Source organism: Peromyscus leucopus, chromosome 11 (assembly GCF_004664715.2).
Source record: "Peromyscus leucopus breed LL Stock chromosome 11, UCI_PerLeu_2.1, whole genome shotgun sequence".
NCBI lineage: Eukaryota > Metazoa > Chordata > Mammalia > Rodentia > Cricetidae > Peromyscus > Peromyscus leucopus.
In genome coordinates this window covers 6,181,859-6,204,159 of record NC_051072.1, presented here as the reverse complement: position 1 = coordinate 6,204,159, position 22,301 = coordinate 6,181,859, and the positions used below count along the sequence as shown (strand labels likewise).

At 50.2% G+C, this 22,301-nt stretch overlaps 1 protein-coding gene across 1 annotated transcript in view; it reads right to left on the bottom strand.

The window, feature by feature from the left end:
• Positions 1 to 22,301, bottom strand: part of Trio (trio Rho guanine nucleotide exchange factor) — a 317,342-nt gene that overhangs the window by 5,676 nt on the left and 289,365 nt on the right. The window contains 15 exon segments of the mRNA XM_028868161.2: positions 1,031 to 1,109; positions 6,387 to 6,470; positions 6,473 to 6,507; positions 6,730 to 6,892; positions 7,078 to 7,105; positions 7,564 to 7,702; positions 8,944 to 9,191; positions 13,025 to 13,714; positions 13,717 to 13,838; positions 14,847 to 15,024; positions 17,477 to 17,668; positions 18,512 to 18,589; positions 18,759 to 18,809; positions 19,639 to 19,731; positions 21,131 to 21,220. Of these exon segments, the coding sequence (XP_028723994.2) occupies positions 1,031 to 1,109; positions 6,387 to 6,470; positions 6,473 to 6,507; positions 6,730 to 6,892; positions 7,078 to 7,105; positions 7,564 to 7,702; positions 8,944 to 9,191; positions 13,025 to 13,714; positions 13,717 to 13,838; positions 14,847 to 15,024; positions 17,477 to 17,668; positions 18,512 to 18,589; positions 18,759 to 18,809; positions 19,639 to 19,731; positions 21,131 to 21,220 (2,270 nt within the window).

Below are 22,301 nucleotides of genomic sequence, written 5' to 3'. Positions count from 1 at the left end.
CTGCAATGTGTAAATACACCACAGGAGCCACGTGACACAGCGTGGTCACTAGAATGTAGAAGGCTGCCGATAGACTTCGTGGGAAAGCTCTCTCAACATGTCAAGTCAGCAGTCTACTTTGGCCCTCTCCTGCCTGGGGGGCACAATGACTACTGGTGGGTGAGTGCCGTGTAGTTGGGAAGGCAGCCGGAAGTTAGCAGGGGCTGTCAGTCTGTGGTATTGCTGAGCCCACCCTGGCCTTGGCAGCCTCAGTTGGAAAGAAGAAGCCTTCTTATGTTGAAGCTTCTTTGTTCAGTCAAGAGGAGCCTGACACTCCATGAGGTCATGGTGTAATCCCTTTAGATCTCCACGGACGACTGAGCCCAGAGTGCACAGTCAGCCATTCTCAACTGGTATTCTGAGAGAAGGAAGTCTACAAGGCAAGTGTGTGCCTCTTCTGTGAACTCTTCAAGGGCGGCACCTAGCTAGGGCTCTTCTAGATGCCCAGTGGGAAACTAGCCTCTTCCATCCATGGACAGCCCAGGGTATTAGGCCTTCATTCTGGGAATCCTACCTAAAATCTGTTTTGATTCCTTCCTAGGACTTAACATCTAAAGCCCATTAATCTGCCACTGTTTCCCACAGGGTCCAGTTTGTTATTCAGCTGGAGGGAGCATTCTGGGGAGGCTGTGGAACCATGAGGAGGGGGTCTAGCTGGAAGAGGTTACAGGGGTGGCCCTTAGACATTTACATATGACCCTGGGTGCTGTTTCTTTCTGCTTCTGTTCTGCCTTGATGTAAACAGCTTCTTCCACACATTCACCATGAACTCACAGATGGCATGACAGAGCATGCCATCTTTCCTGTCAGGACAGACTGAAACCCTCTAAAATCATGAGCCAGCTGTTTCTGACAGGTACTGTCAGGACAGAAGCCACGAGCACCACACACAAGGCAGTCACTTCTATTGATGGCAACACCCTCTGCTTATCAGTTTTGGGATAACGAGCAATCTTACTTCTGTAGAAAGGGCTTTGGCTTCACATCGTACCTGCCGAGCTCAGCCACTTCACTATAGAAGGAGTCAAAGTTGTCCTTCCAGGTCACCACGATCCCATCACTCCCTGGACCTGCAAGAAGAACACCATTTCCCCTGAGTGCATTTGTTTTCTTTTAACAATAGTGTCGTTCTGTGTCAACAGCCTTAAACTGGTGGTCCTCTTGCCTCTGCTTCCCAAGTGCTGGCATTACAGGAACGAGTCGCCATGCTCAGCTCCTTCCTGGGTGTACCTGAAGCAGAGCTTCTTGGTAAGAAATCACAAACCTGTACTGTCCAGTATGGCCGCCACCCATGGCCACCTAGCATCTCTGAGAGGTAGCACTCTCATGCCACAGTAAGACAGATGCACAGGACACTGGATAAAAGATTGGAAATATCTCAGGAACAATTTATAAGTATTAGTTTCACATTAGAATCAAATACTGTTGATCTATTAGATTAAGTTAAATGATAGTGAAATCAATTTGCCATTGTTTAAAAATGTAAAACTGTACTTGAGTTTTATTTCCAGTGGCTAGCACTGCTTGGAGGGGAGGACACTGGCTGTCCCTCTCGGTCACCATCTGCCTAGTCCCTATAGACGTTCTCTCACTGAGCCTGAAGCTGGCTGGCAACCCCCAGACACCTGCTTGCCTTTGCCCATCACAGGCAATCCTCATAACCATAACCATGCCTGGCTTTTATGTAGGTTCTGGGCATCTGGAGTTAGATCACCATGACTGTATACAAAGTTGCTTTTATCCCTTGGGCCTCTCCCCAGGCCCACAGAGCTGACTTATAGTAAGTCCCTCCTGTTCACCCAGACCCACAGCGTGCAGACTACACTTGTTCTCACAGCCTTCAGAAGTCGAGGGTTCGCTATGTTTTCTTAATGTTCACAGTCTTTTAGAGTATGTGCATTATAAATAGGTTGCAAACATGGGCAGTTTTATCATACATGTAGTTGGAGGTCACTTGTTAACAGTGAATGTGGTATTATATAAGCCCAAAGGAAACAAGAGGTTTTCTCAGCTCTTCTGTCCTAATGGCATTGTTATACCCATAGATCAGTGCGTCTTTCAGTATCCATTGGAGAAGCTTCTTGCAGCAGATGGCAGTCAGTACAGACTCACAAATGGACAATATACAGAGAGTGGGAGACTCTGCAACACTCAGTCCTAAATGGGATGCCTTTATCACAGCCCTCCCCTCACGGCTCAGGGGTCTGTGGAAGACAGGCTGGAAAGGCTGTAAGAGCCAGAGATGGTGGACAATTGTGAGGACAATAACGTTTTCCAGACACAACAGGTGGAAACTCACGGAGACTGTGACAGCACACACAATACCTGAACAAGCTCCAGCCAGCCAGCATCCCAGCATGGAGGGGGAGGGGCGGGCACAAAGCTCTACTCTCCAAGAAGCTACTAAAAATGGCAGCTGCTTGGAGAGAAACTCCAAAGCAAACAACAGCAAGAACAAGGAATTGTTAAGCACATGATCCCCCCCCCCCCCCCCCCGCCTCCTTGAGATAGGCTGCTCTATTGACGCCTGCAGGTCTTGAACTTGCTGCAATCCTCCTGCCTCTGCCTCCGGAGTGCTGGGATTAGAGGTACAGTGAGAGCCTGACAAGCCTGTGATTCCCATCTAGGCACACAGCTACCACGCCCACCACGCCTTCCACAGCGGCCAGCATTACGGACCCTACTAACCCGCTATTCTTTCTCCACTGTCTGCTCTAGTCCAGTCCGGCCAGAACTGGCTCACCGCCCCTCTCCCTTTGCTCTCCAAGTCATCACCAAGCACACATTCCTCAAATCACACCCAGTGATTGGTCTTTCAAGGCTTTATGGGCTGTGGTGTCTTCCTATGTGCCTGCCCTGGGTCACTAATGAGTGGACAGCATGTCCCCCATGGCAAGCAAACCCCTCCCAGCACCAAGGCGGCCACTGCTGGAGCCCTTGTGTAGGTGTGGCTGTGTAGAACCTTCTTCCAAGCTCTGCATCTCACTGACACCAGAGTACTCCAAATAGAGAGCCTTGCATCCTCACCAGAAGGGCACTCGGAGGAAGTGAGGACTCCATCTCAGGTACCGACACTGGAATGCACACTATTCACTGGTCTTTTCTGATGCCTGTGCTTTCCTATCATCCAAGTGCTTGCCGGCCTCTTTCTTCTTTGAGACAGAGTCTTACTCTGTGACTTAATTTGGCCTAGAACTCATTCTATGAGCCATGCTGGCCCTGAACTCATGGTGGTCCTCCGGCCTAAGTTTCTCAAGTGCTTTGATTATAAGCACGAGTCACCAAGACCTAGTTTTCAGTGCTTTTTGTGATGGTAAAACGAGACTTCTAGCTATGCCACTAAAGCAATGGTTTTCAACCTGTGGGTTGTGGCCCCTTTAGGGGTCAAAGGACGTTTTCACAGGGGTCACCTAAGATCACCAGAAAACAGATACTTACGCTACAATTCATAACAGTAGCAAAACTACAGTTATGAAGTAACAATGAAAATAATTTCATGGTGTGTGTGTGTGGGGGGGTCACCACAGCATGAGAAACTGTATTACAGGGTGCACTGCATTAGGAAGGTTGAGAATCACTGCAGGAAAGCATATCACCTTTAGACTGACACTTAGTCACAGCTCCTACAATCTAGAATACTTCCTGGTAGTCTTCTGAGGAAAGCGAGGTCAGTGCACCACCAATTCTGAAGCACCTACCTAACCCCATTAATAAACACTGAAGACTAGCTCTCGTAGGATCTAAGTGTGCCATGCAATCTGCTAAGGGAGAATACCAATCAACAATCCCACCCAGCTGTAAAGTCTATGTACCACAACAATGGCCAGCACAGCAAAATGCCCATAAGGGCACAACAGTAGTACTTGTATCTCGGAGTAAGCAACAGCCATCTAATTTGATCTAAGGCCTGCTCAACAGGAAGGAATTCATGCCTGGTACTGTAAACTCAGCCAACCACCTGTGGCTGAGGACCCTGAAGGAGAAACTACTAGTCTTTCTGCTTTTCTGAACCAGCACATGCCTAACTGCATTCTAAGCACTTATCCTTAGACCCACAGATAGGTGCAAGTCTCATTCCCATCAGACAAGCTTCTTGTAGCTCTTTTAGAAACCTGCAACTGGTCAAAATATAGACAACTACTGACCATGGGGTGTCCAACACCAACTGAGACATTTCCAACACCTAGGGAACATCACGGAAGAGGGGGTAAAGACTCGAAGACCTGAGGACCAGGACATCTACTGCCACACAGTTTCTACACAGGACAGGGAAGCTGCCGACGGAATCTTAACATCAGGCTGCCTAAACAAGATCTGGACAGTGACAACACGGACAGCTGACGTGCTGATGGACATGCAGGGCATTTCACAAGGGCCTACCCTACACGAAGAGCTGTCGGCCATTAATGACCCAGAGAGGGAGACCCAGTGTTCTCCAGGGATGAACCTGATAGGTTATCCAATCCCAGCTGGTCATCTCTAGGCACATAAACATACGAGCAACACTAAATGGGTACAGCAGGCTGGTGTGTGTGCATATAGCAATAATAACTGAAGAGCTCATGACTTGAGAGGGAGTATGGGCATGGAAGAAGTTGGAGTGGAGAGAGGGAGGGTGGAAATGATGTAAATATAGTATTTATGCACAAAAATTAAAAGGCTTTTAATTAAAAAAAAAGAAATACTGGATTTTCCCACACAAAAGCAATTATTTTCCCTTTAATTTTCACTAAAAAAGCTTTAAAAAAATTCCTTAAATAAATGTCTTCAAAATATTACATATACACAGAAAGCACATGAAACATAAATGGCCAGTCATGGATCCCCAAGCAGTTCAAGAAATGCCCTCACAATGAGCCAAGGCCCCTTGGCTCCTCCTGGCCACAGCTCTTCTTTCCCACTGCAGGGGGCCCTTGCTTGACCTGCCCCATCAGTGGGAGCTTGCATGTATTTCTGAGGTGGCAGAACTGACTTTAGCTTCAAGATGCAAGCATCACCAGCCACAGCGCTGACATGTCCAAAAGGGTTGGGGCTCGAGGTCAGGGGTCAGAAAGAATTGGGGCAACACTCTGGGGAGCACAAAGCAAAGGACGGCGTCCAACACAGGACAGCTGGGGGGACCACGACTGACCAGCAAACATTAAAACCACACACCACCCCGAGGCCTGCACACCAAGAGGCTTCCCACAGGGCGCCCTTTGGAAACTGTAAGAAAATCTAGTGGCCTGTCTGACGAGATGGCATTTTTCTCAAGACCTTGAATATTTTGTGACAGAAACAGCTATTCATTTTCTTTCCTGTTATTTTCCCTGCTCAGATCCCTAAGGGATGACAGCTCTGTAACCCTGAGCTGTCAGCAGTAGCTTATTAAGAACCAACCAAATCTATAATTTGTATAACTTTTGTAAGTGAGAAAAATCAATGATTATTTTAACTTCAAAATACTTGCTTTTTTAGGTCACAAGCCCATAACCATAACATGCCCTTTCTATGATTTAATAAAGTCAAAATATGAAATACAAGTTTTAAGCAGATTCGGTTTACTGTCTACACATAGGGTATTCTAGAACCCAATTTACCATTTAGTTGGGATTTTTATTTTCCCTGTTGGACACAGTTTCCCAAACCCGAAGCAGCTGAGGACAGGTGGGCACTCGTAGCTGCCTGGTGTAGTACGGTCAGCCTCAGTGGACATTGCTGGAACCAGTCCATACATGTCCTGCTCGGAACACCTACCCATGTCAAATGCCAGCACAGGAACCCACTGGGTCAGGAAGGAGTCTGCCCACAGGGCTGAGGGGCTAACTGCACAGAACACAACATCCTCCTGGGCTGTGGGGTGCCGAGGGCCCCGACAAGCAGGTCCCTGGGAACACTGTCCTAGCTGGATATTTGGGGACGTCACTGCGCTGTCACAGCGCACACCTCACTGAAGCGCTGGCTGTACAGGGGTCTAAGACAGATCTAGAGGATACCACTTCTTCCCCACTTTTCACTCACATGCTTTACGAACCGACTTAAGCTCAGCTGGAAGACTGGATCAAAGGACATGCTCTTAGGCACTGAGGACACAAAAGTCCCGCAACCCAGCTCAGACCAGTCACCAGTGACCCAAGTGCACAATGGCAGTCACAGGCCTTTATACACACCCCCACTTGAGAGTCTTGCCCTGAACTCCTTTAAGGTGCCAAATGACACTTTTCTTGTGACACTGACGGCTGTTTGAGCCTCTTCGGGACATTTAGACATGTGACCTTCTGTTCTGAACTTCATGCCACACCAAGTGTGGCGGATACACTGGACTTCAGGAGACCGCGGGCAGAGGTGCCCTGCCCCAGGAGGCTTACCTAGAACCCTCAGACTGGCCGAAGACGAGGCTGAGCCCATGTCGTTCACAGCAATGCACGTGTAGATGCCATCGTCCTCTGTGTCACACCGACGATCTTCAGAGTGGCCTCCCCAACGTCACTGAAGCACAGGTGAGAAGACACTAGGTGTCAGGAACGTTCAGCAACTCTAGGCACCAGCTTTACCTGCCTCCCCCCAAGTATGAAATGTTCCCCCCAGACTACGTGCTCAAGGTGACAAAGGAAAGAGATGATTCCAACGGTGAACAGTGCATTTCCAGTTACCGAGTAACCAGACCAACCACGCCCCGGGCCAGTGAACTGCTCCAGAGTGCTCCCTCACCTGTAGGAGATGCTGTAGTGATCGTCGTTGTTCAGAGTGTTGTGTTCAGGGCCCTTCCAGGTGATGGAGGCCTTGGGGCGGCCACAGACACGACATCTAAAAACAATGGTCTCCCCTGTCTCACACGTGACCTCACTCAATGGGATAACGAATTCTGGGGGAACTGCAAGGCAAGGGAGTTTGGTCAATGCCAGCCATCCTCAGCATCTCTCTACACCTCTCTCACGGGGCTTTACACCAGTGGAAACCCAGACCACCGCAGAATACCCCAGTGCAGAGCCGCGGTGCTCTGACAGAGACCCTGCAGGTCTGTGACCCCTCAGACTGCAGGAAGACAACAGAACTCACCGTCATAGATGTAGCTGGGGTTGAGAAGCTGAAATGGAAAAGGCAAACAGACATTAATAAAACAGGATATTTCTGGGTAGGCTATGGATCCCAGGACTACAGTCACTGGAGGAGCTTGGCTTATCCGGACCGAAGCAGAACCAATCACCCACGGCTGCTTTGTGCACTTGAACGTGCCATGTCCTATCAATTGGCTGAGTTTATCTTCTTATTCACAAACATGCTACTTAAGCTGCCCAGGGTGCAGGCAAAGGCCGACTCACTGAACCACATCCTCTGAAGCCACACGTGGACCACACAGGTGCCGTGTGCAGGTGTAAGTATATGCCTGCACAGTTCCCAACGAATGCACAGAGAGTCAGTGTAACGCTGCCCCTGCTAGAGGGAGCGCGTCCCCAAGCAAGCCCCACCTCGAGGGCCTGCGGAGGCTCACCCTCCCCAGCCGTCTTGGAGGTGACACCAGGCCCGCCCCGCCTCTCCACGCACCTTCACAGATACCTTGTGGCTGAGCCCTTCACGTGGCTTCCTGAACCCATTCTCCAACTTGCCTTCCCTTTTGCCGTCTCTCTCTTTCTTCTCAGATTTCTTCCTTAAACGGAGTGCTGTGTGCCAAGACGTCGACTTCCTGGGGAAGAAAAGAACACACTGCTCGTATCTCTCCTCCCCGTGGTCCGCAGACGGCACCGGGAAGCATCAGAGAAAGGCTTCGCAGAGGAAGTGAGGGTCTCCAGGAACAGAGATCCCATGACAACTAACTTCACAGTGATACTCAAGAAGCAGGTGCCAGAGCCAGCAATCCCTCCCTTACGCAGATTCTGAAGATTAAAATACAAAAGTAAGAGTTAAATCATGTGTTAACTTGACTGGGCCACACTGCGTGGAGACAGTCAAACATTCCCAGTGTTTCTCTGAGGGGACTTTTGGTTGGCAGGAACATCTGGACGGATGAAGCTATTTGCCCTTCCTTATCCGGTCAGTTGAGGGTATACGCAGGGAACTTGAGGGCACCAGCAGTCTGGATTTGCCTGTCTCCACAACTCTGTGAGCCAGGCTCTTGCAAGTCTACCTTCTGACCTGCTTACCCACCGTCTACCCCGGGTGGTCTGTCTCCCTGAGCAATCTAATGAGAGGCGCACAGATGTGGAAGAAACAAAAGTGTAACATGGGACGTCCATCTCTTAGACTTCTTTAAAGCCAAGGACGGCACAGAAAGCTGCAGAGCTGGAGTCCTGAACAATACACTCCCTTCTCTCTGCCCATCAGGGAGACAGGCCGAGGGGAAGGAGGCCAGTCCTAGGGAAGGAGAGATGGCCTGATGCACTGGCCCCTGGTGCCAGTACCCTCCAGGTACCTGTGCGGCCAGGCAGCACCGGCCCTTCCAGAGACAAGACTGCTCTATTCTGGGAAAGACGCGGCTAATCCCTCCCATTCCAGGGAGGTTCCAGGAAGAGAGAGTTTCAAAAACCAGTATGGACTCAGTTTCCTTTAATACAACGCTCAATGCAGCAAAGCTGGCTTCGGGTTTAAGTCACCAAGCCTCCGAGGATTAAAGGGCCGAGGGCAAAGCCATCACACAGGTCTTTCCCTGTAGCCTGTGAATGATGATCCTGTGTTCCTAGAGGTCCAACTAAGACCTTCGGGGGTGTATTTAGTGACTTGAATGAAGGAGGGATTAAAGAGAATCTGTGAGGATAAAGACAGCCCACGTTCACTGGAGATCACACACTTTGTGTACAGGCAAACATGCATGAACCAACACAGCGTTTCCTTTCTGGCTTCTTCCCTTCCGGGCCTTCAAGCACTCCCTGTAATGGCTCCTAGACCCTCAGCTGCCCATGCTCGGGCTGCCTCCCTGCTGGCACTCACTTGAGAGTCCCGTCGGGGTTCTCCATGATAACTGCACTGGTATGGCCCAGGACAAAGCCCGGAATCCAGCCCTCGGCTGCGGGGCACTGGTCAGTGGCGGCTCGGAACACCAGAAACATGTTCTGCTGGTTACTGGCCAGAATTTGAACGACCTCTCCTTGATAGACGTTTATCTCATCCTCCTTCACTGCCGTGTACTCGTGTGTCACCAGCATGGTGGAGATGTTGCTACTGCTGCTACTTTCACTCTGGAGGGAAAGATGAAGAAAACAGGGTGGACAGGGACTGAGACGAGATCTGACAGTAACAGCCAATGGCTACCGTGTGCCATGGCACTGGCCACAGAGGGCTCAGCAGACAGACAGGGAGACGTTAAACTCTTCCTCCACACTCTCTTCAGCTTAATGCCCCCCTTGGCAACAACTTGGTCAGCCATCGCGAAACAATTCCAACAGATCCACCTCAGTGCTGATGCCCCGGAAGCCTGACGGAGTTGGATCTTCATCGTGCCCTGCTCAAGCCGCTCGGTCCTCATGTCGACGTCACGTGGGGTCTTTCAGATTCAAACAAGTATTAACACTGAAGGCTGTAGAGTGGCCACTTGGCTCACTGACAGATTATAACTGAGATGTCCCCAAGTCTTCCTAATAAGACATTCACCGGAAATGTGCATTCCAGGTTACAGGTGTTGTCTGTTTAACCTACGCTTCCCCCTGCTCCCCACCGAGAGAATGTGGACCGTCTGAAAGGCCAATCATCTAACACTCTGCTCTTATGGACGGCTGCTCCTCCTCCTTTCTGCCCTCAGTGGATGCTCCTTTGACCAAGCTTGCCTCAGGGGTCTTCACGTTGCTCTTGTCAGGGGGACATATGGCAGAGCATCAGAGCTGCCTCCAAGCTTTGGGGAAGACCTTTAAGCGGCTATGGGGATCTCTTCCACTGCCCTCATCCTGAGGCCTCAGTAGCATCCAGTTGCTTTGATCAGTGGCCGATATAGATTGTAGTTGGCCTGCAACATCTGTTCATTAGCTCAGTCAATGGAACAAGACCGCAAAAGTAAAACCAAGTTGGTTTCTTAAGGCCGCCAGCCTGGGCATGCAAACTGAAAAGCACAAGACACGAATGGCAGTCGCCTGCCCATGCTCTCGTCTGACTACGGATTTATCCAGGAATGGAGAAAGGTGACATCACTGCTGATTCCTGAGCGTCATCTTGCCCAAGTCCCCTCTATCCAATTAAGATACAGGAAATGGCCTCAGGGCCCTGGTTTCTGTGAGCTTGCTCTCCAAGGCTTTTATGCTCCTGCTGCAGGGTATTTATGGAGGTCAGGATTTCAAAGTCTATGCTGTACCCTGGGACACTCTGGGGGAGGAGGAGGGGGACAGAAGCCCTGGCCCTGCTACCCTTCTCAGTCCTGGTCTTCTGAGCATGTCAGAGCGTGCCAGAGCAGAGTGCTGACCGCTGCTCAGAGACGGCTGAGAGGACCCCAGGCCCACCTGCTCTCCCCTGTGAGGCCACGCCGTGAGCAGCCAACAAGCCAGGTACTGGGAGCTGCATGGATGGGCTGTGCATGGGAGCTGCCGTGGACACAGAAGAGCTGCCTGCTTGTGTTCATGCTGAGCTGGGCTGCTCCTGTCCCCACAGTACCCACTTCCTGCCTGTGACCTTCAGCTCAAAGGGGGCCACGAGCGCTCACTTTGTACTTTGAGTAAGCACCTGAGTATTTTGCTTCACACGGCCGGCAGGAGGGCAGAGGTAAATGTGCTAGAAATGTGACCTAAACCTTTCTGTGCTCCAGCTGCCGCATCAGGGCATCACAGCAGCCTGCATCTCCTAACTGGAGGAATCTGCGGCAATCGTGGCTCCTGTCACTTCCCAACATGCCTGCGGCCAGAATAGGCACCAGGCATTCCAAATCAGTGTTCCTCAATTCCTGCAACCTTCTTGCCACAGAGCATGACCACCTCCCCTCTGAGTAGGATGACAAGTGTGCACAGGCTAGCTAGTGGCAGCGAGGCAGGGCTGGGGCTGACTCTAACGTGTGTTCCTCTGCTGCTCACCCGGTGATGGGAGGGCAAGTCGGCTACGGGCACAGAGGACAGGCTAGCGCGGTCGGTTTGGGGTCATGTATTTGCACCCCACCCATCCGGATCTCAGCAGAATTTAGCAGAAGGTGCCATCTGGAGTGGGAGGAAGGGCTCTGCTAGAGGTCAGGCGGAGCAGTCTGTCTACAATCCTAGACAGCTCCTCAGAGGCGGCCACAGGAAAGGAGGCCCTGCTCACTGGGCAGCCGCTAAGAGCTCCGATGGTCCTTGTTAGCCAGAGCCAGGAGAGGGCAGGAGGGCATTTCACATGCCCATTCTGATGCACGGCCTTCTGATTTACGACTCAGCCTTCAGTCTCCCTCTCCAAGCTGCCTTCCACAAAAGCAGCGGTAAGAGTCAGACATCCAAGACCACTTCCCCAAGGAACAGCCACTGGCCATATGTGATGGACTGTGCCTTCCGTCAGGGTGCAGCTGTGTCTCCAGCCACGCCCTTGAAGGGGCGTCCAGAGATGAGGGCCTGCCTCCTGTCCTAGGGTGGTCACTCAGAGACACACACCTGAAAGCTCTTCTCTACTTCCTGGGAATGTGTACAGGTTAGGGGGTGCAGGCCCGTTCTGTATGGGTCACAGTGCTGAGACCTGGCCCGGTACCTGAGTAGACAACTAGGTCTGGGGTTGTGACGTGTCAGTGGGCTGCCTGCCCTAGAGTTTCCAGTCTAGCTGGAGCCCTCTCCGCTCTACACAGAATGGTGAATCCACATCCGCTTAACCACTTAGTAGTTAACTCAAGAGTGAATAACAGCATCAAGACCCACTTCTTAATTTCTTCCACAATAAAGATGAAGGCCAAGTTAATCACAATATCTAAGGAAAAAGAAGGTAAGATCCAGAGTACAAATGAGGGATTAATAGAAGTCCAGAGGAAAGAGACATGCAAAAGCCAGATTTTATATATAAATATATATACAATGAGAGACACAGACCCTTTTAGGGAAATGTATTTAAAAATTTATAAAGCGATCAAACATACACTCGTTAGAACAGTTCTGTGCACTCACGCATGCCTTCAGAAGAGTGTTATGGGCCAGGTCACCTGCCCTGTAGGAAACAGCTGGAGGACAGTGAGGAGGCCACAGAGTGGGGAACCCAGCAGAGACACCCTTCAGCTTGAGAACACAATGCAAGTGACCACAAAGTGAGCTGAGTCCCCTGCAGAGGCACTTAAACTGCCCCTGGCATCCTCGCTGGAGGCATGTGGCCCAGCCACCTCTGGAGAGGCCGGGAGTCCAGGTGTGCTGGCCCAGTGTCTCTCTCCAGGAGACTTAGGGTGGAGGAAACTTTACCACTGGGTAGATTCCTGCCCCCTTATGCCATTTTATTTTGCTTTGAGTTGTTGTTGAACGTTTTCTTGAGGAAAAAAAAAATTTTTTTTTTCATCAGATGACTCAAAAGAGCTGCAATGATAACTTACGGCATAAAAGAGCAAAACTAAGCGGTGAGCCAAAAGCTTAAAGGTGTACATAATTCGTTGGAAGTAATAGAGAACAGAAAAAAAAGAGACTTCTCCAAAAAAAGAAAAAGAAAAAAGTGTGAGGAAGGCGGGGCCAAAAATGCAAGTCCCAAGATACTTTGCTGGTCAGAAACTGAAGAGACGGAAAGAAGCTGCGCGGAGGAGGAGGAGGAGGAGGTTAATGGTGCACTTTCTCTTAATAAGGAGACGACAGGAATAAAGCAAGAAGCGAGTTAGTAGAGGAGAGCAGGCGCTGTCCGCGGTCCCACAGCGGGTTAGAGGTGGCTGCATTCCCTGGGTGGCTGGGTGCCAGTGCCACGCCACGGGGCACACACACGAGTGCACACACAGAGGCCACAGACGTGTCTACTCAGACAGCGCACGCACGGGAGAACTGGAGAAGGCCGTGACTGCCGCACAGTGCTGGAGAGCTGGAGTTAGTACGGAGGTTTAGAAGAGCTGGCGGGACAGAGGCGGCGGCGGCGGCGGCGGGGTGCGCGGGCGCAGGCTCCCTGGCGCTCTTACCCCATTGCTCTGGGTGGACTGCACGGACTGCTCGCTGGCCGAGGAGCACGTGCTCATGCGGTCCGTGTCCTTGCCGGGGGCTGCAGGGCGGTGCGTCTGCCGCTGGAGGGAGTCACTGTCCCCCGGGAAGGTGAAGGAGCTTGGCCGGCTGGCAGGGGAAGCAGGAACGGAGCTCCAGAAGGAGCCCCCCTTCTGCAGGGGGCTGCTGGGAGGAAAGGCCTCCTTGCCAAAAGGAGAAGGGAACGTAGTGGAGAGAGGAGAGTTCAGCGGCGAGACGGCCCCTGGCCTAGTCTTGCCCAGAGGCAATGGGCCCAGGCTCCCCCGGGCATCCTTGGTGTTTCCGTCTTGGCTTGTACCAGAAGCATTCCCAGGGGCTTTTCTGGGGCTCTCCATCACCTTCATCTTGGGAATGGGCTCTGTTTCTCGTTCAAGACCTTCGGAGTCTCCACTCAGGGGGAGCCTGCTGGGTTGGCCAAGGCTGGCCTCAGGGGCCAGGCTGTTGCTGGGGGGAGGCAGTGAGGGGCTGGGAGCAGACATACCTGACATCTTGTCTGCCTCTGCCTGGCCTGAGGCTGCAGAGGAGACCAGCATGGGGGGGTGGTGTCTGACAGGCTGCGGGATCCTGGAGGGCCTGCTCCTGCTTGAGCTGGGGCCGCTGCCGCTGCAGCTGCTGGGGCCACTGCCGTGGCTGCCGCCGCCCCACTGGAGGCCCCGCCGCTGCCGCCGCCGCCCCCGCCCCCGCCGCTGCTGCCCCCGCTGCCACTGCCGCCGCCCCCACTGTGGTTCCTCTGGTACTCGATGGGTGACGTCAAGGCTGTAACCAAGCAATTCAACAGGAGAAAGTCAGTCAGGGTGCGGAGAAAATTCTAACTGCAGAATGTAGGAGAGAAAAAGAGGTCACACACAATCGGAAGGAAGTACTGGGCTGGAGAGTCAGTGAGCTAATCCAGGCCACTTCTTATGGCCACAGGAGCCTATGCTGGCCACAGGGGTCAATACAATGGTCAGCAGCCCGGGGCAAATACCAGGCAGATCATGACCAGGTCAACAGTGCCACCCATTGAGTGTTTCTGTTCCTGACTTTGGGATGTCCTGCCTGCAGAGGGTTTTCCTGAGACAGGAGCATTGCAACATCTCCCTGGACTGGCTTAGGCACAGAACGTGGACATGCAGAAAAGGTCACAGTGAGGACTGATTCAATAAGCATTTAGCTCCCAACTGTATTCTCCAAGTCTTTGTTATCCACCAAGCTAAAATGAGAGGGGGAGCCGGCAGCCACAGGGACTACTGCAGACAGGATGGGCAGGAAGTTGGCAGCTAACAGCTATTGGCTTCTGTAGAATCACAGGAGTTACAGACACTGGGGAGGTAAGTCCTGGTCTATCAAGCCCAGGTTGGCCTTGAATTTGCAATGCATTTGCTTTGGCCTTCCTGAGTGCTAAGGTTCTAGGTATGCATTATCACGTGCACCCATGACTTGCTCTTTAATTGGGTGTGCAATGCACTTGCCAGTGTTTCCAGCATCTCTGATCAGTTTCACATTCTCATGGCCACCTCAAGCTTCCTTTCCTTAGGATGCCATTGGAATATATAACCTATGCAGCACAGTAGAATGGAAAAGTACACTCTGAGGAGCAGACACTGAAAGCTGAGTGGCTGCTCCGAATCCTGACAGCCACCAAAACCACGCGGCATCCTCCACAAATTATCAGACCACAAGTGGACAGTAAGCTCTGCTGCGTTAACATGCATTGAGTGCTGAGAAACAGAAGCTTGTATGTTAGAGAAAGAAGACGGCACAGCCGCTAAGAGGATACGTCACCATTTAAAAAGTTGCGCTGGTTTTCTAAAATTTGGTTGATTTCATGGATCCATGTTTGCCGGACACTTGGACTAGATGAATGTAAAATGAAGGTCTCCACCATGTCACCCGTCCTTGATGTCAGAGCAAATTTACAGGGATCATTTTCCACATTTTCCTCCAGGCAAAGGCAACTCACCTTCAAAACAGGGAATTATTATACAACAGTTAAGACACGGGAGCATCCTGAATATTCGCCAGCTGAAGGATGGCTAACAAAATGTATGCCTGCTGTGGAGTATGAGCCAGCCTTAACATGAGAGGATGCTCTGATACACGCTGCAACATGGTCAGACTTTCAAAAGACCATGTCAACTTTAGTAAGCCACACACGCAGGGATAAATAGTCCAGACTCCACATACATAATCTCCTGGAAGTAGCCAAACTCTCAGAGACAGAAAGAGCATGGAGGTTGCCAAGGGTTACTAGGAGGGGACAATGGAATGTCATCTTTAATGGGTGGAGAGTTTAACTTTTGCAAGACGAAAAGAGTCCCAGAGTTTGAGTAGTGTCACAGCATAAATGTACTTAAATACCATTGAGCTGTTCCCCAAAAACAGTCAAAACGGTAAATACTATGTTATACACTTTTTACCACAAAAATGGAAAGCATGAAGTGAATTTCACCCTGCGCAGACATGGCAACAACCACTTTTTAGTTGAACTTCTGTTAGTTGAGCAGCTTCAGGGATCATTCAGGAATGAAACACTCCTAAACTGAACATCCAGAACCAATACCACACTGTAAAGCTCTTGAGTGACAGCCTGCAGGGACGACGTGGGCTCATGGGAACTGCACATACACAGTGACCACGACACACAAATGCACTTTGTGTTTAGAAGTGGGTCCCCTCCTGGGGACTGCCGAGATGGCTCCATGGGTAAAGGGCCTGCTGACCAAGCCTGGCAACCTGACTTCATCCCTGGAGTCCATAAACGTAAAAAGAGAGAACCTGTAACTCCACAGAGCTTGCATCTGGCCTCCACATGTGCAGTGTGGCACATGTGCCCGCCACACATACCACATACACAGACCCCCAAAGAAAAAGAATTGGGGACCATTGCTAAGTTGCCAATATGTATATAATAAATATTCTAAAACAGAGGAAAAAAAGCCTGGAACCAGGAAGACTTTCTGTCTGCAGCACTTCAGATAAGGAGTATTTAATCTGCATCACGAAGCTCTGCAATGCCTTTGAAAACCTTAGGGCAAGGCTATGATCACGAGCTTAATGGCTTAACTAATAACTCAAACAACTAACTAACTAGCTATGTGAGCTGGGATGATCAGTTTCCAAAATCCCTCTCCAGCCCTCATCCTTAACTTCTCTAAGAATAAAAACACATATTAAGGGGCTGGCGAGGCAGCCGAGCAGGAAAGATGCTTGCCACCACCAGGCATGGTGATGTGAATTGGATCCCAGGGACCCACCTGGTGGAAGATAACTGATTCCCATACCTGCTTCTGACCTTCTTCCACAAGCTGTGGTGCACACGTACATGCACACACATAAAAATAAACAAATGCACTAAGGAAACATTACAATTTCAAACATCAAAAAGGATGTGCAAGTGTAGGTGGCACCCGGACTAGAACACAGAAAACGACTTCACAGAAGCCACAGATACACAATGTAAGGCACCAATGGACCATCCGAGGTGCTGTAGACTTTCTGTCTACAGACTTGTGAAAAGAACGCAGAGGAATTTTAAGGGGTGGGCTGGTGTATGGGCATGGCTTCAGAGGGAGGGCCTGCAGTAGCTGGCACTGGGGTGGCCTGAGACAGAGGATTTGCATCTCAGCTTCAGGCCACAGCAGCTCTTCTTTTGCTGTCAGGCTCTGAAGCCTTTGTAGGTCCTTGTGAGTAAAGGCCCAAAGGCTGTGCCCATAGACCAGCCTCCGAGACAGCTTCCTAGAAGGGAATGCCACGTCTCACCTGCACACCATGAAGCCTACGGACTCAAAGGCTAAGAGGTTCCCTGGCCCCTCTGACGAAGACCCTAGCGTTAGGAGGCTCCCAGAGGGGAGCACGTCTCCCTTGTGAACTCAAGCCCGCACAGCTGCAGGCATGGCAGGAAGTTAGGGGCGGCATGTGTGTGCATCTTCTAGGGACTATCTGCTAGGGCTTCAGGGCCCCTTCTTCTGTCATTGATTTGAGCCCTTTACACAGGAGGATCATTTACAATTGTTTTCTGTTACCTTCCTCTGCCACCAGAGGGCAAAGTTACCCCAGAGCACTGGAAGAATCTTCAGGATCTTTCTGTTGAGTAGCGAAGGAGACACAGAGCTCGCTGTGGTCTTTGGCCCCAAGCCAATACTCTAAAGCTGCAGCTTGGAGTGTAAAAGTTTTACATGGTCTTGCAGAGGGCAGCGCTGTACACCGGCCAATGGCTACAGGCCACACAAGTGTTCCAGACAGCAACACCAGAGCACACAGCAGAAAGAGGCAGTTTTCAAAGATTCACCAGTGTACTAGAAGGTTTTATAAATATTGAATAAAGTAAGCTTTGGAAAGAGTCACCCTAACCAGAAAGTTATTAGCATGACAGATACACGCGCTGGCCCGTGAAGCTCGCACACAGGTATTACCTTGATACTGTTCTTGAACAGAAATCCTGGCATGGAAAAGCCCTTTTTTTTATCAAGTGGTTCGCTGAATATGACGATCTGTTCAAAGAGGAAAACCCGCCTCTCTTTGCATCGAGGCAGAAGTCCTGCGTCTTGGTCTGTGACCAAGAATGTGTCCTGCAAGAGCAGTTTACCCTGGGCAACAATTTTACCCTAAAAAAAACAAGAGGGGAGGAAAGGAGGGGAGAAAACATTGCATTCTCAGTGACCAATGATCTCTTTTCTTTGGTTTCCTCCCTCAGAATGACGTGTCCTTCCAGGAGCTTATAAGCTTATTCTTTTACTGTAATGAATTCTTAGCTCCAAGCAGAATAATTCTTTGTAAGTTAAAACTCTTGCCAACCCTGTGTCACCAACGGCTTCATACAGAGAGTAAGAAAGGGCTTCTTGGGGGGGGGGGTTGACAAAAGGCAGCCACCCCTCTCCCTCGGGTGTGTCAGCAGTAGGGGCCCTCCAGGGACAGACTGTGAACTTCAGTCTGAGAAACAGAAACCCAGGGCATTAAACCCTAATCCTCCAGTGAGCAGGTGTCAAGAAACACCAAAGCATCTCCTGGCTCCTTGCTCAACTGGAAGATGGATTCGGGTCTGAACTCACTTTTTTATATACAGTAAGCAGTATGTAAGAGTTGGCGTGTGCAAGTTGGGTAGACTCAAGAACCCAGCGGTCCTGGAGTCAGTCTCCCAGGGATAAGAGAAGGGCAGGAACCTTCTTCCCTAGCTCTCATGGCTTTAGATGCCTGGAGAGGATGCAGATGCTGTCAGAGACAAAGCATAGCCCTGCTTGCCTCTACTCTAACGGCTTCAGGCAGAGGAAGGTTCCTTAAAGTAAACCAAAGGCACTGCAGAGAGGTTGGAAGTCAGTCACACTGAAGGACAGTGAGAGAAGACAAAGAAAACCGAAACAGAGGGACCAGCTTTCCAGATGTGCGGAGAAATATCAGGACAAAGGAAAGGGACAGGAGGCAGGGGAGCCCTCAAAGAACAACTGCATTACGTCAAATCCTTGCAGCCTGCCAACGTTCATCATGTCGTTACAGCGCTTCGGAACTATGCACATGACTTCTACGGCTTTCTGCGGGTGGGGAGAAAGCAGAGTAAAAGGTCAGGCCTCCTCTCAGTCCTCCATCCAATTTCAGTTTCTCTCTAGAGAGGGCACAGAGATCCCATCCCCCTGATGTGACCCCTCCCAAGACCCCATGATGGTAGGCGGTTTGCATGGGTAGAGCAGGACCACAAAATACCTCTAATTCTGACGTATCCAGGCTAGCTTTCTTTGAGTACTTGAGGAAGTCCTGTGAGGGACGTGAAGAAAGAAAGGGCTGTGGTGAGTGGTGGACAGTGGCAGCTGGCCTCTGACTGCCCTTCTTCTTTCAACAGGCTCTTGGTTCAGAACATTCTTTCCTCGTCCTCATTCGTTCCTCTCAGAGCCACAGCACAAAGGTATCCTGACGGTGAAGCCAGCCTTGGCTCCTACTCTATTCCAAGACCAGCTAGCTGCGGCCTCTCTTTACACCCACACCCTAAGTTTCAGATGATGTCATCTCTGGTGGAGCTCAGTAACGCAAAGCAATTCACAGCTATTGCTAGGCCAACAGAAACAGGTATATAGGGACTCAAAGCTTAGTTTTATCAGGAATCCAAGACGAGCTGGAGAAATGGCTGAGTAGTTAAGAGCACTAGTTGCTCTTGGAGAGGACCTAGGTTTGATTCCCAGCACCCATATGATGGCTGAAAACTGTTTGTATCTGGTTCCCAGGCCTTCCCATGCCATCTGGTCTCCACGGGTACCTGGCACACACATGATGCACAGTTATGCATTTAGTTAGAATACTCATACACATAAAAAATATATATATATTTAAAATAAGGTTGATAGAGCTAAAGAAAAACCACTACCATTCCAAGGCATAGGGTAGAGACACAAAGTTTGTTTTAATTGACGCTTTGATTCAGAACTTGAGAGGAATTAAATATTAAAAAAGCTGTGCAAAGGTGTCTTACTAATGTCAAGAATTACTCAGAAACATTTAAAAGCAGAAGTAACAAGGCAGCTCTTTAAGGAGGCAGGGAGACCTTCTTCCACACCTGTGGACTGTGACCCTGTGCTTGCTCCCCCCTCACCTTCAGGAGCAGCTGGTACTTCATGATTCTCTGCACAGGTTTGATCAACAGATCCGTGAGCTGCAGGCGGTGGCCGAGGCGCTGCTTTAAGTCCTGCAGATTTGAAGGGGAAAAACAAACCACTTCAAGTGTTGTTTTTTGAAGGGTAACATTTTATTCCTTATAATTAACTATAATACCCCAATTGGTAAGGTAATGAAAAAAAGAAAGAAAGGAAGGAAGAAGGGAGAGAGGAAGGGAGAGGGAGGGAGAGAAGGAGGGAAGGGAGAAGGAAGGAAGGAGGGGAGGAAAAGAGGGAGGAAAAGAGGGAGGGAGGGAGGGAGGAAGGGAGGAAGGAAGGGAGGGAGGGAGGGAGGGAGGGAGAGAAGGAGGGAAGGGAGGAAGGAAGGAGGGGAGGAAAAGAGGGAGGAAGGGAGGGAGGGAGGGAGAGAGGAAGGAAGGAAGGAAGACAGGGAGGGAGGGAGAGAGGAAGGAAGGAAGGAAGAGAGGGAGGGAGGGAGGAAGGAAGGAAGGGAGGAAGGAAGGAAGGAAGGCAGGCAGGCAGGCAGGCAACAAGAGCTTCCGATCCGATCTCTGGGGATGCAAACATTTGGCTTGAATCTTTCTGAGTGCATTTTCAGAGACAGCTATTCATTTCAAGGCTTCTTTCTGCCCTGCCCGCCCCAGGGGAGAAGGTATGTGATACAGACTGGCCTGTGGTAGCCTTTGGAGCCTTGGATTATTAAGGCATTCTTTTCAGGTGTTTTCTTTTTCATGACATATGTCATGCTAAGGGAAGAAGTCTAGATCTGAGTGACTGAGTTTGTAATGAACTTTAAATATACAATGATTAAAAACCCTTTCTCCCAGGGCTGGAGGGAGGGCTCAGTGGTTGAGAGTGCTGGCTGTTCTCTAAGAGGACCCAGGTTCAATCCCCAGAGTCCAAGTGCCAAACTCCAGTTCCAGGAGATCCAGTGCTCTCTCTGGCTTCCACTGGATCAGGCATGAAGCAACAACAACACAAACAAAGCAAACCAAATTCCACAGCCCTTCCCACCCATCCCAGGGGACTGGACTGGGCTTCAGGCATGGCAGGAGGTTTTCTACCTCTGAGCTCTGTTCCCAGCCATTACCTAGTCCTCTGATTCATTTATTTTGAGGTATGGTTTTGTTATGTTATCCGGTGAACTTTATCTTGCTATGTAGCCCAAGTGAGCCTTAAACTTGTGATCTTTCCACCCTGTAGCTGGGATCTAGGGGATGAGCTACCACACACTGCTCAAAGCCTTTATTTTTAACCACACTGGCCTTCTGAATGGCAGGCTCTGACTACAGACTGAGTCCACACTCATTTCTTTGATTTATAGACGATAAAGCAAGCTTTACGGCACAAATCTCTTCAGGCCAGTTCTTGAGGATTCCTTTTTCCTGGGAAATCAGTGACACTTTAGCTTCTAGTAATCACGATGCAGTAAAAGATTCAGAATCCATCTGTTCCCATGTTGCGTCTTACCTCAAAAAAGGTGTCAATGTACTCGGAGACAATATGCTCAGACTTTGGCTTATTTTGACAGTAAACTATGTACATGTGCAGCCTTCTCTCCTAAGAGGAAAAAGGCAAACAGACGGTTAAACCTCTGAGAGTTCAGGGAGGCTATCAGCACATACAGAAAAGGATCTTAGAGCAAGGCCGCCACCCTTGGGAGCTCACGCCAGATTCAGGGCATTAGCCTACCCTGGCTCTGGGCTCTGAATCAGCCCACTGTTCTCATTCCTGCTACAGACCCGATCCTTCACTTTACTGTACCAGCAATACCACTGGCAGCGTGAGAATACACTTCCATTACTCCAAGGCTGCCAGCAGTCCTGGTGACCAGTCTGATTTTAGTAAGTCTTTTTTTTTTTTTTTTTTTTTTCGGTATTTCAAGACAGGGTTTCTCTGTGTAGCTTTACGCCTTTCCTGGAACTCACTCTGTAGCCCAGGCTGGCCTTGAACTCACAGAGATCCGCCTGTGCCTTCCGAGTACTGGGATTAGAGGCGTGCGGCCCCACCGCCCAGTTTTATAAGTGTTTAATCTCAAATCCCATAGCAGGGAAAAGAGGGACAGCAGGCCTCCTGTTAATTCGATGGCTTTTGAAGCTATGTATGCAGATCCCTCAGGCTCCATGGAGCCTATCTGTGCTTCCCTCAGGTCAAAAATCACTTTCAAAACACCAGTAGGCTATTGTTGGCCTTCTGTGGTGCTGATATCCATGTTGAGGCACCACAGGTCCGTAGTGTGGTAAATCACTGGCATCACAGCAAGTTTTGACACCACTGCCAATCTGCCGTGGAAAATGCCAGCTCCACTTCAGAATGCCACCGATGAAGTCATAAACGTCCTTCATCTCATTAAAACTCCAACATGGCACACACATGCTTTCAGTGTTCCCATGTCAGGATGGAGGTCTGCTTAACTCCTCTGTCTGTTCAGGAACTGCCTTAAGGAAAAGTACTCCTGACTGATTAAGTTCAACAACTGCTTTTGTTATGAACCACCAATTGAGCCTGACAGAATGATGGGCACGCACTGTAATTATTTTTACTCTGGAATCTGGTGGAAATTTTAGTGAGCACTGATGAAGTAAGCCTGTCATCTCACGGCAAGACACACAGCTGGCAGTGTGGAAGAACAGCGAAAATC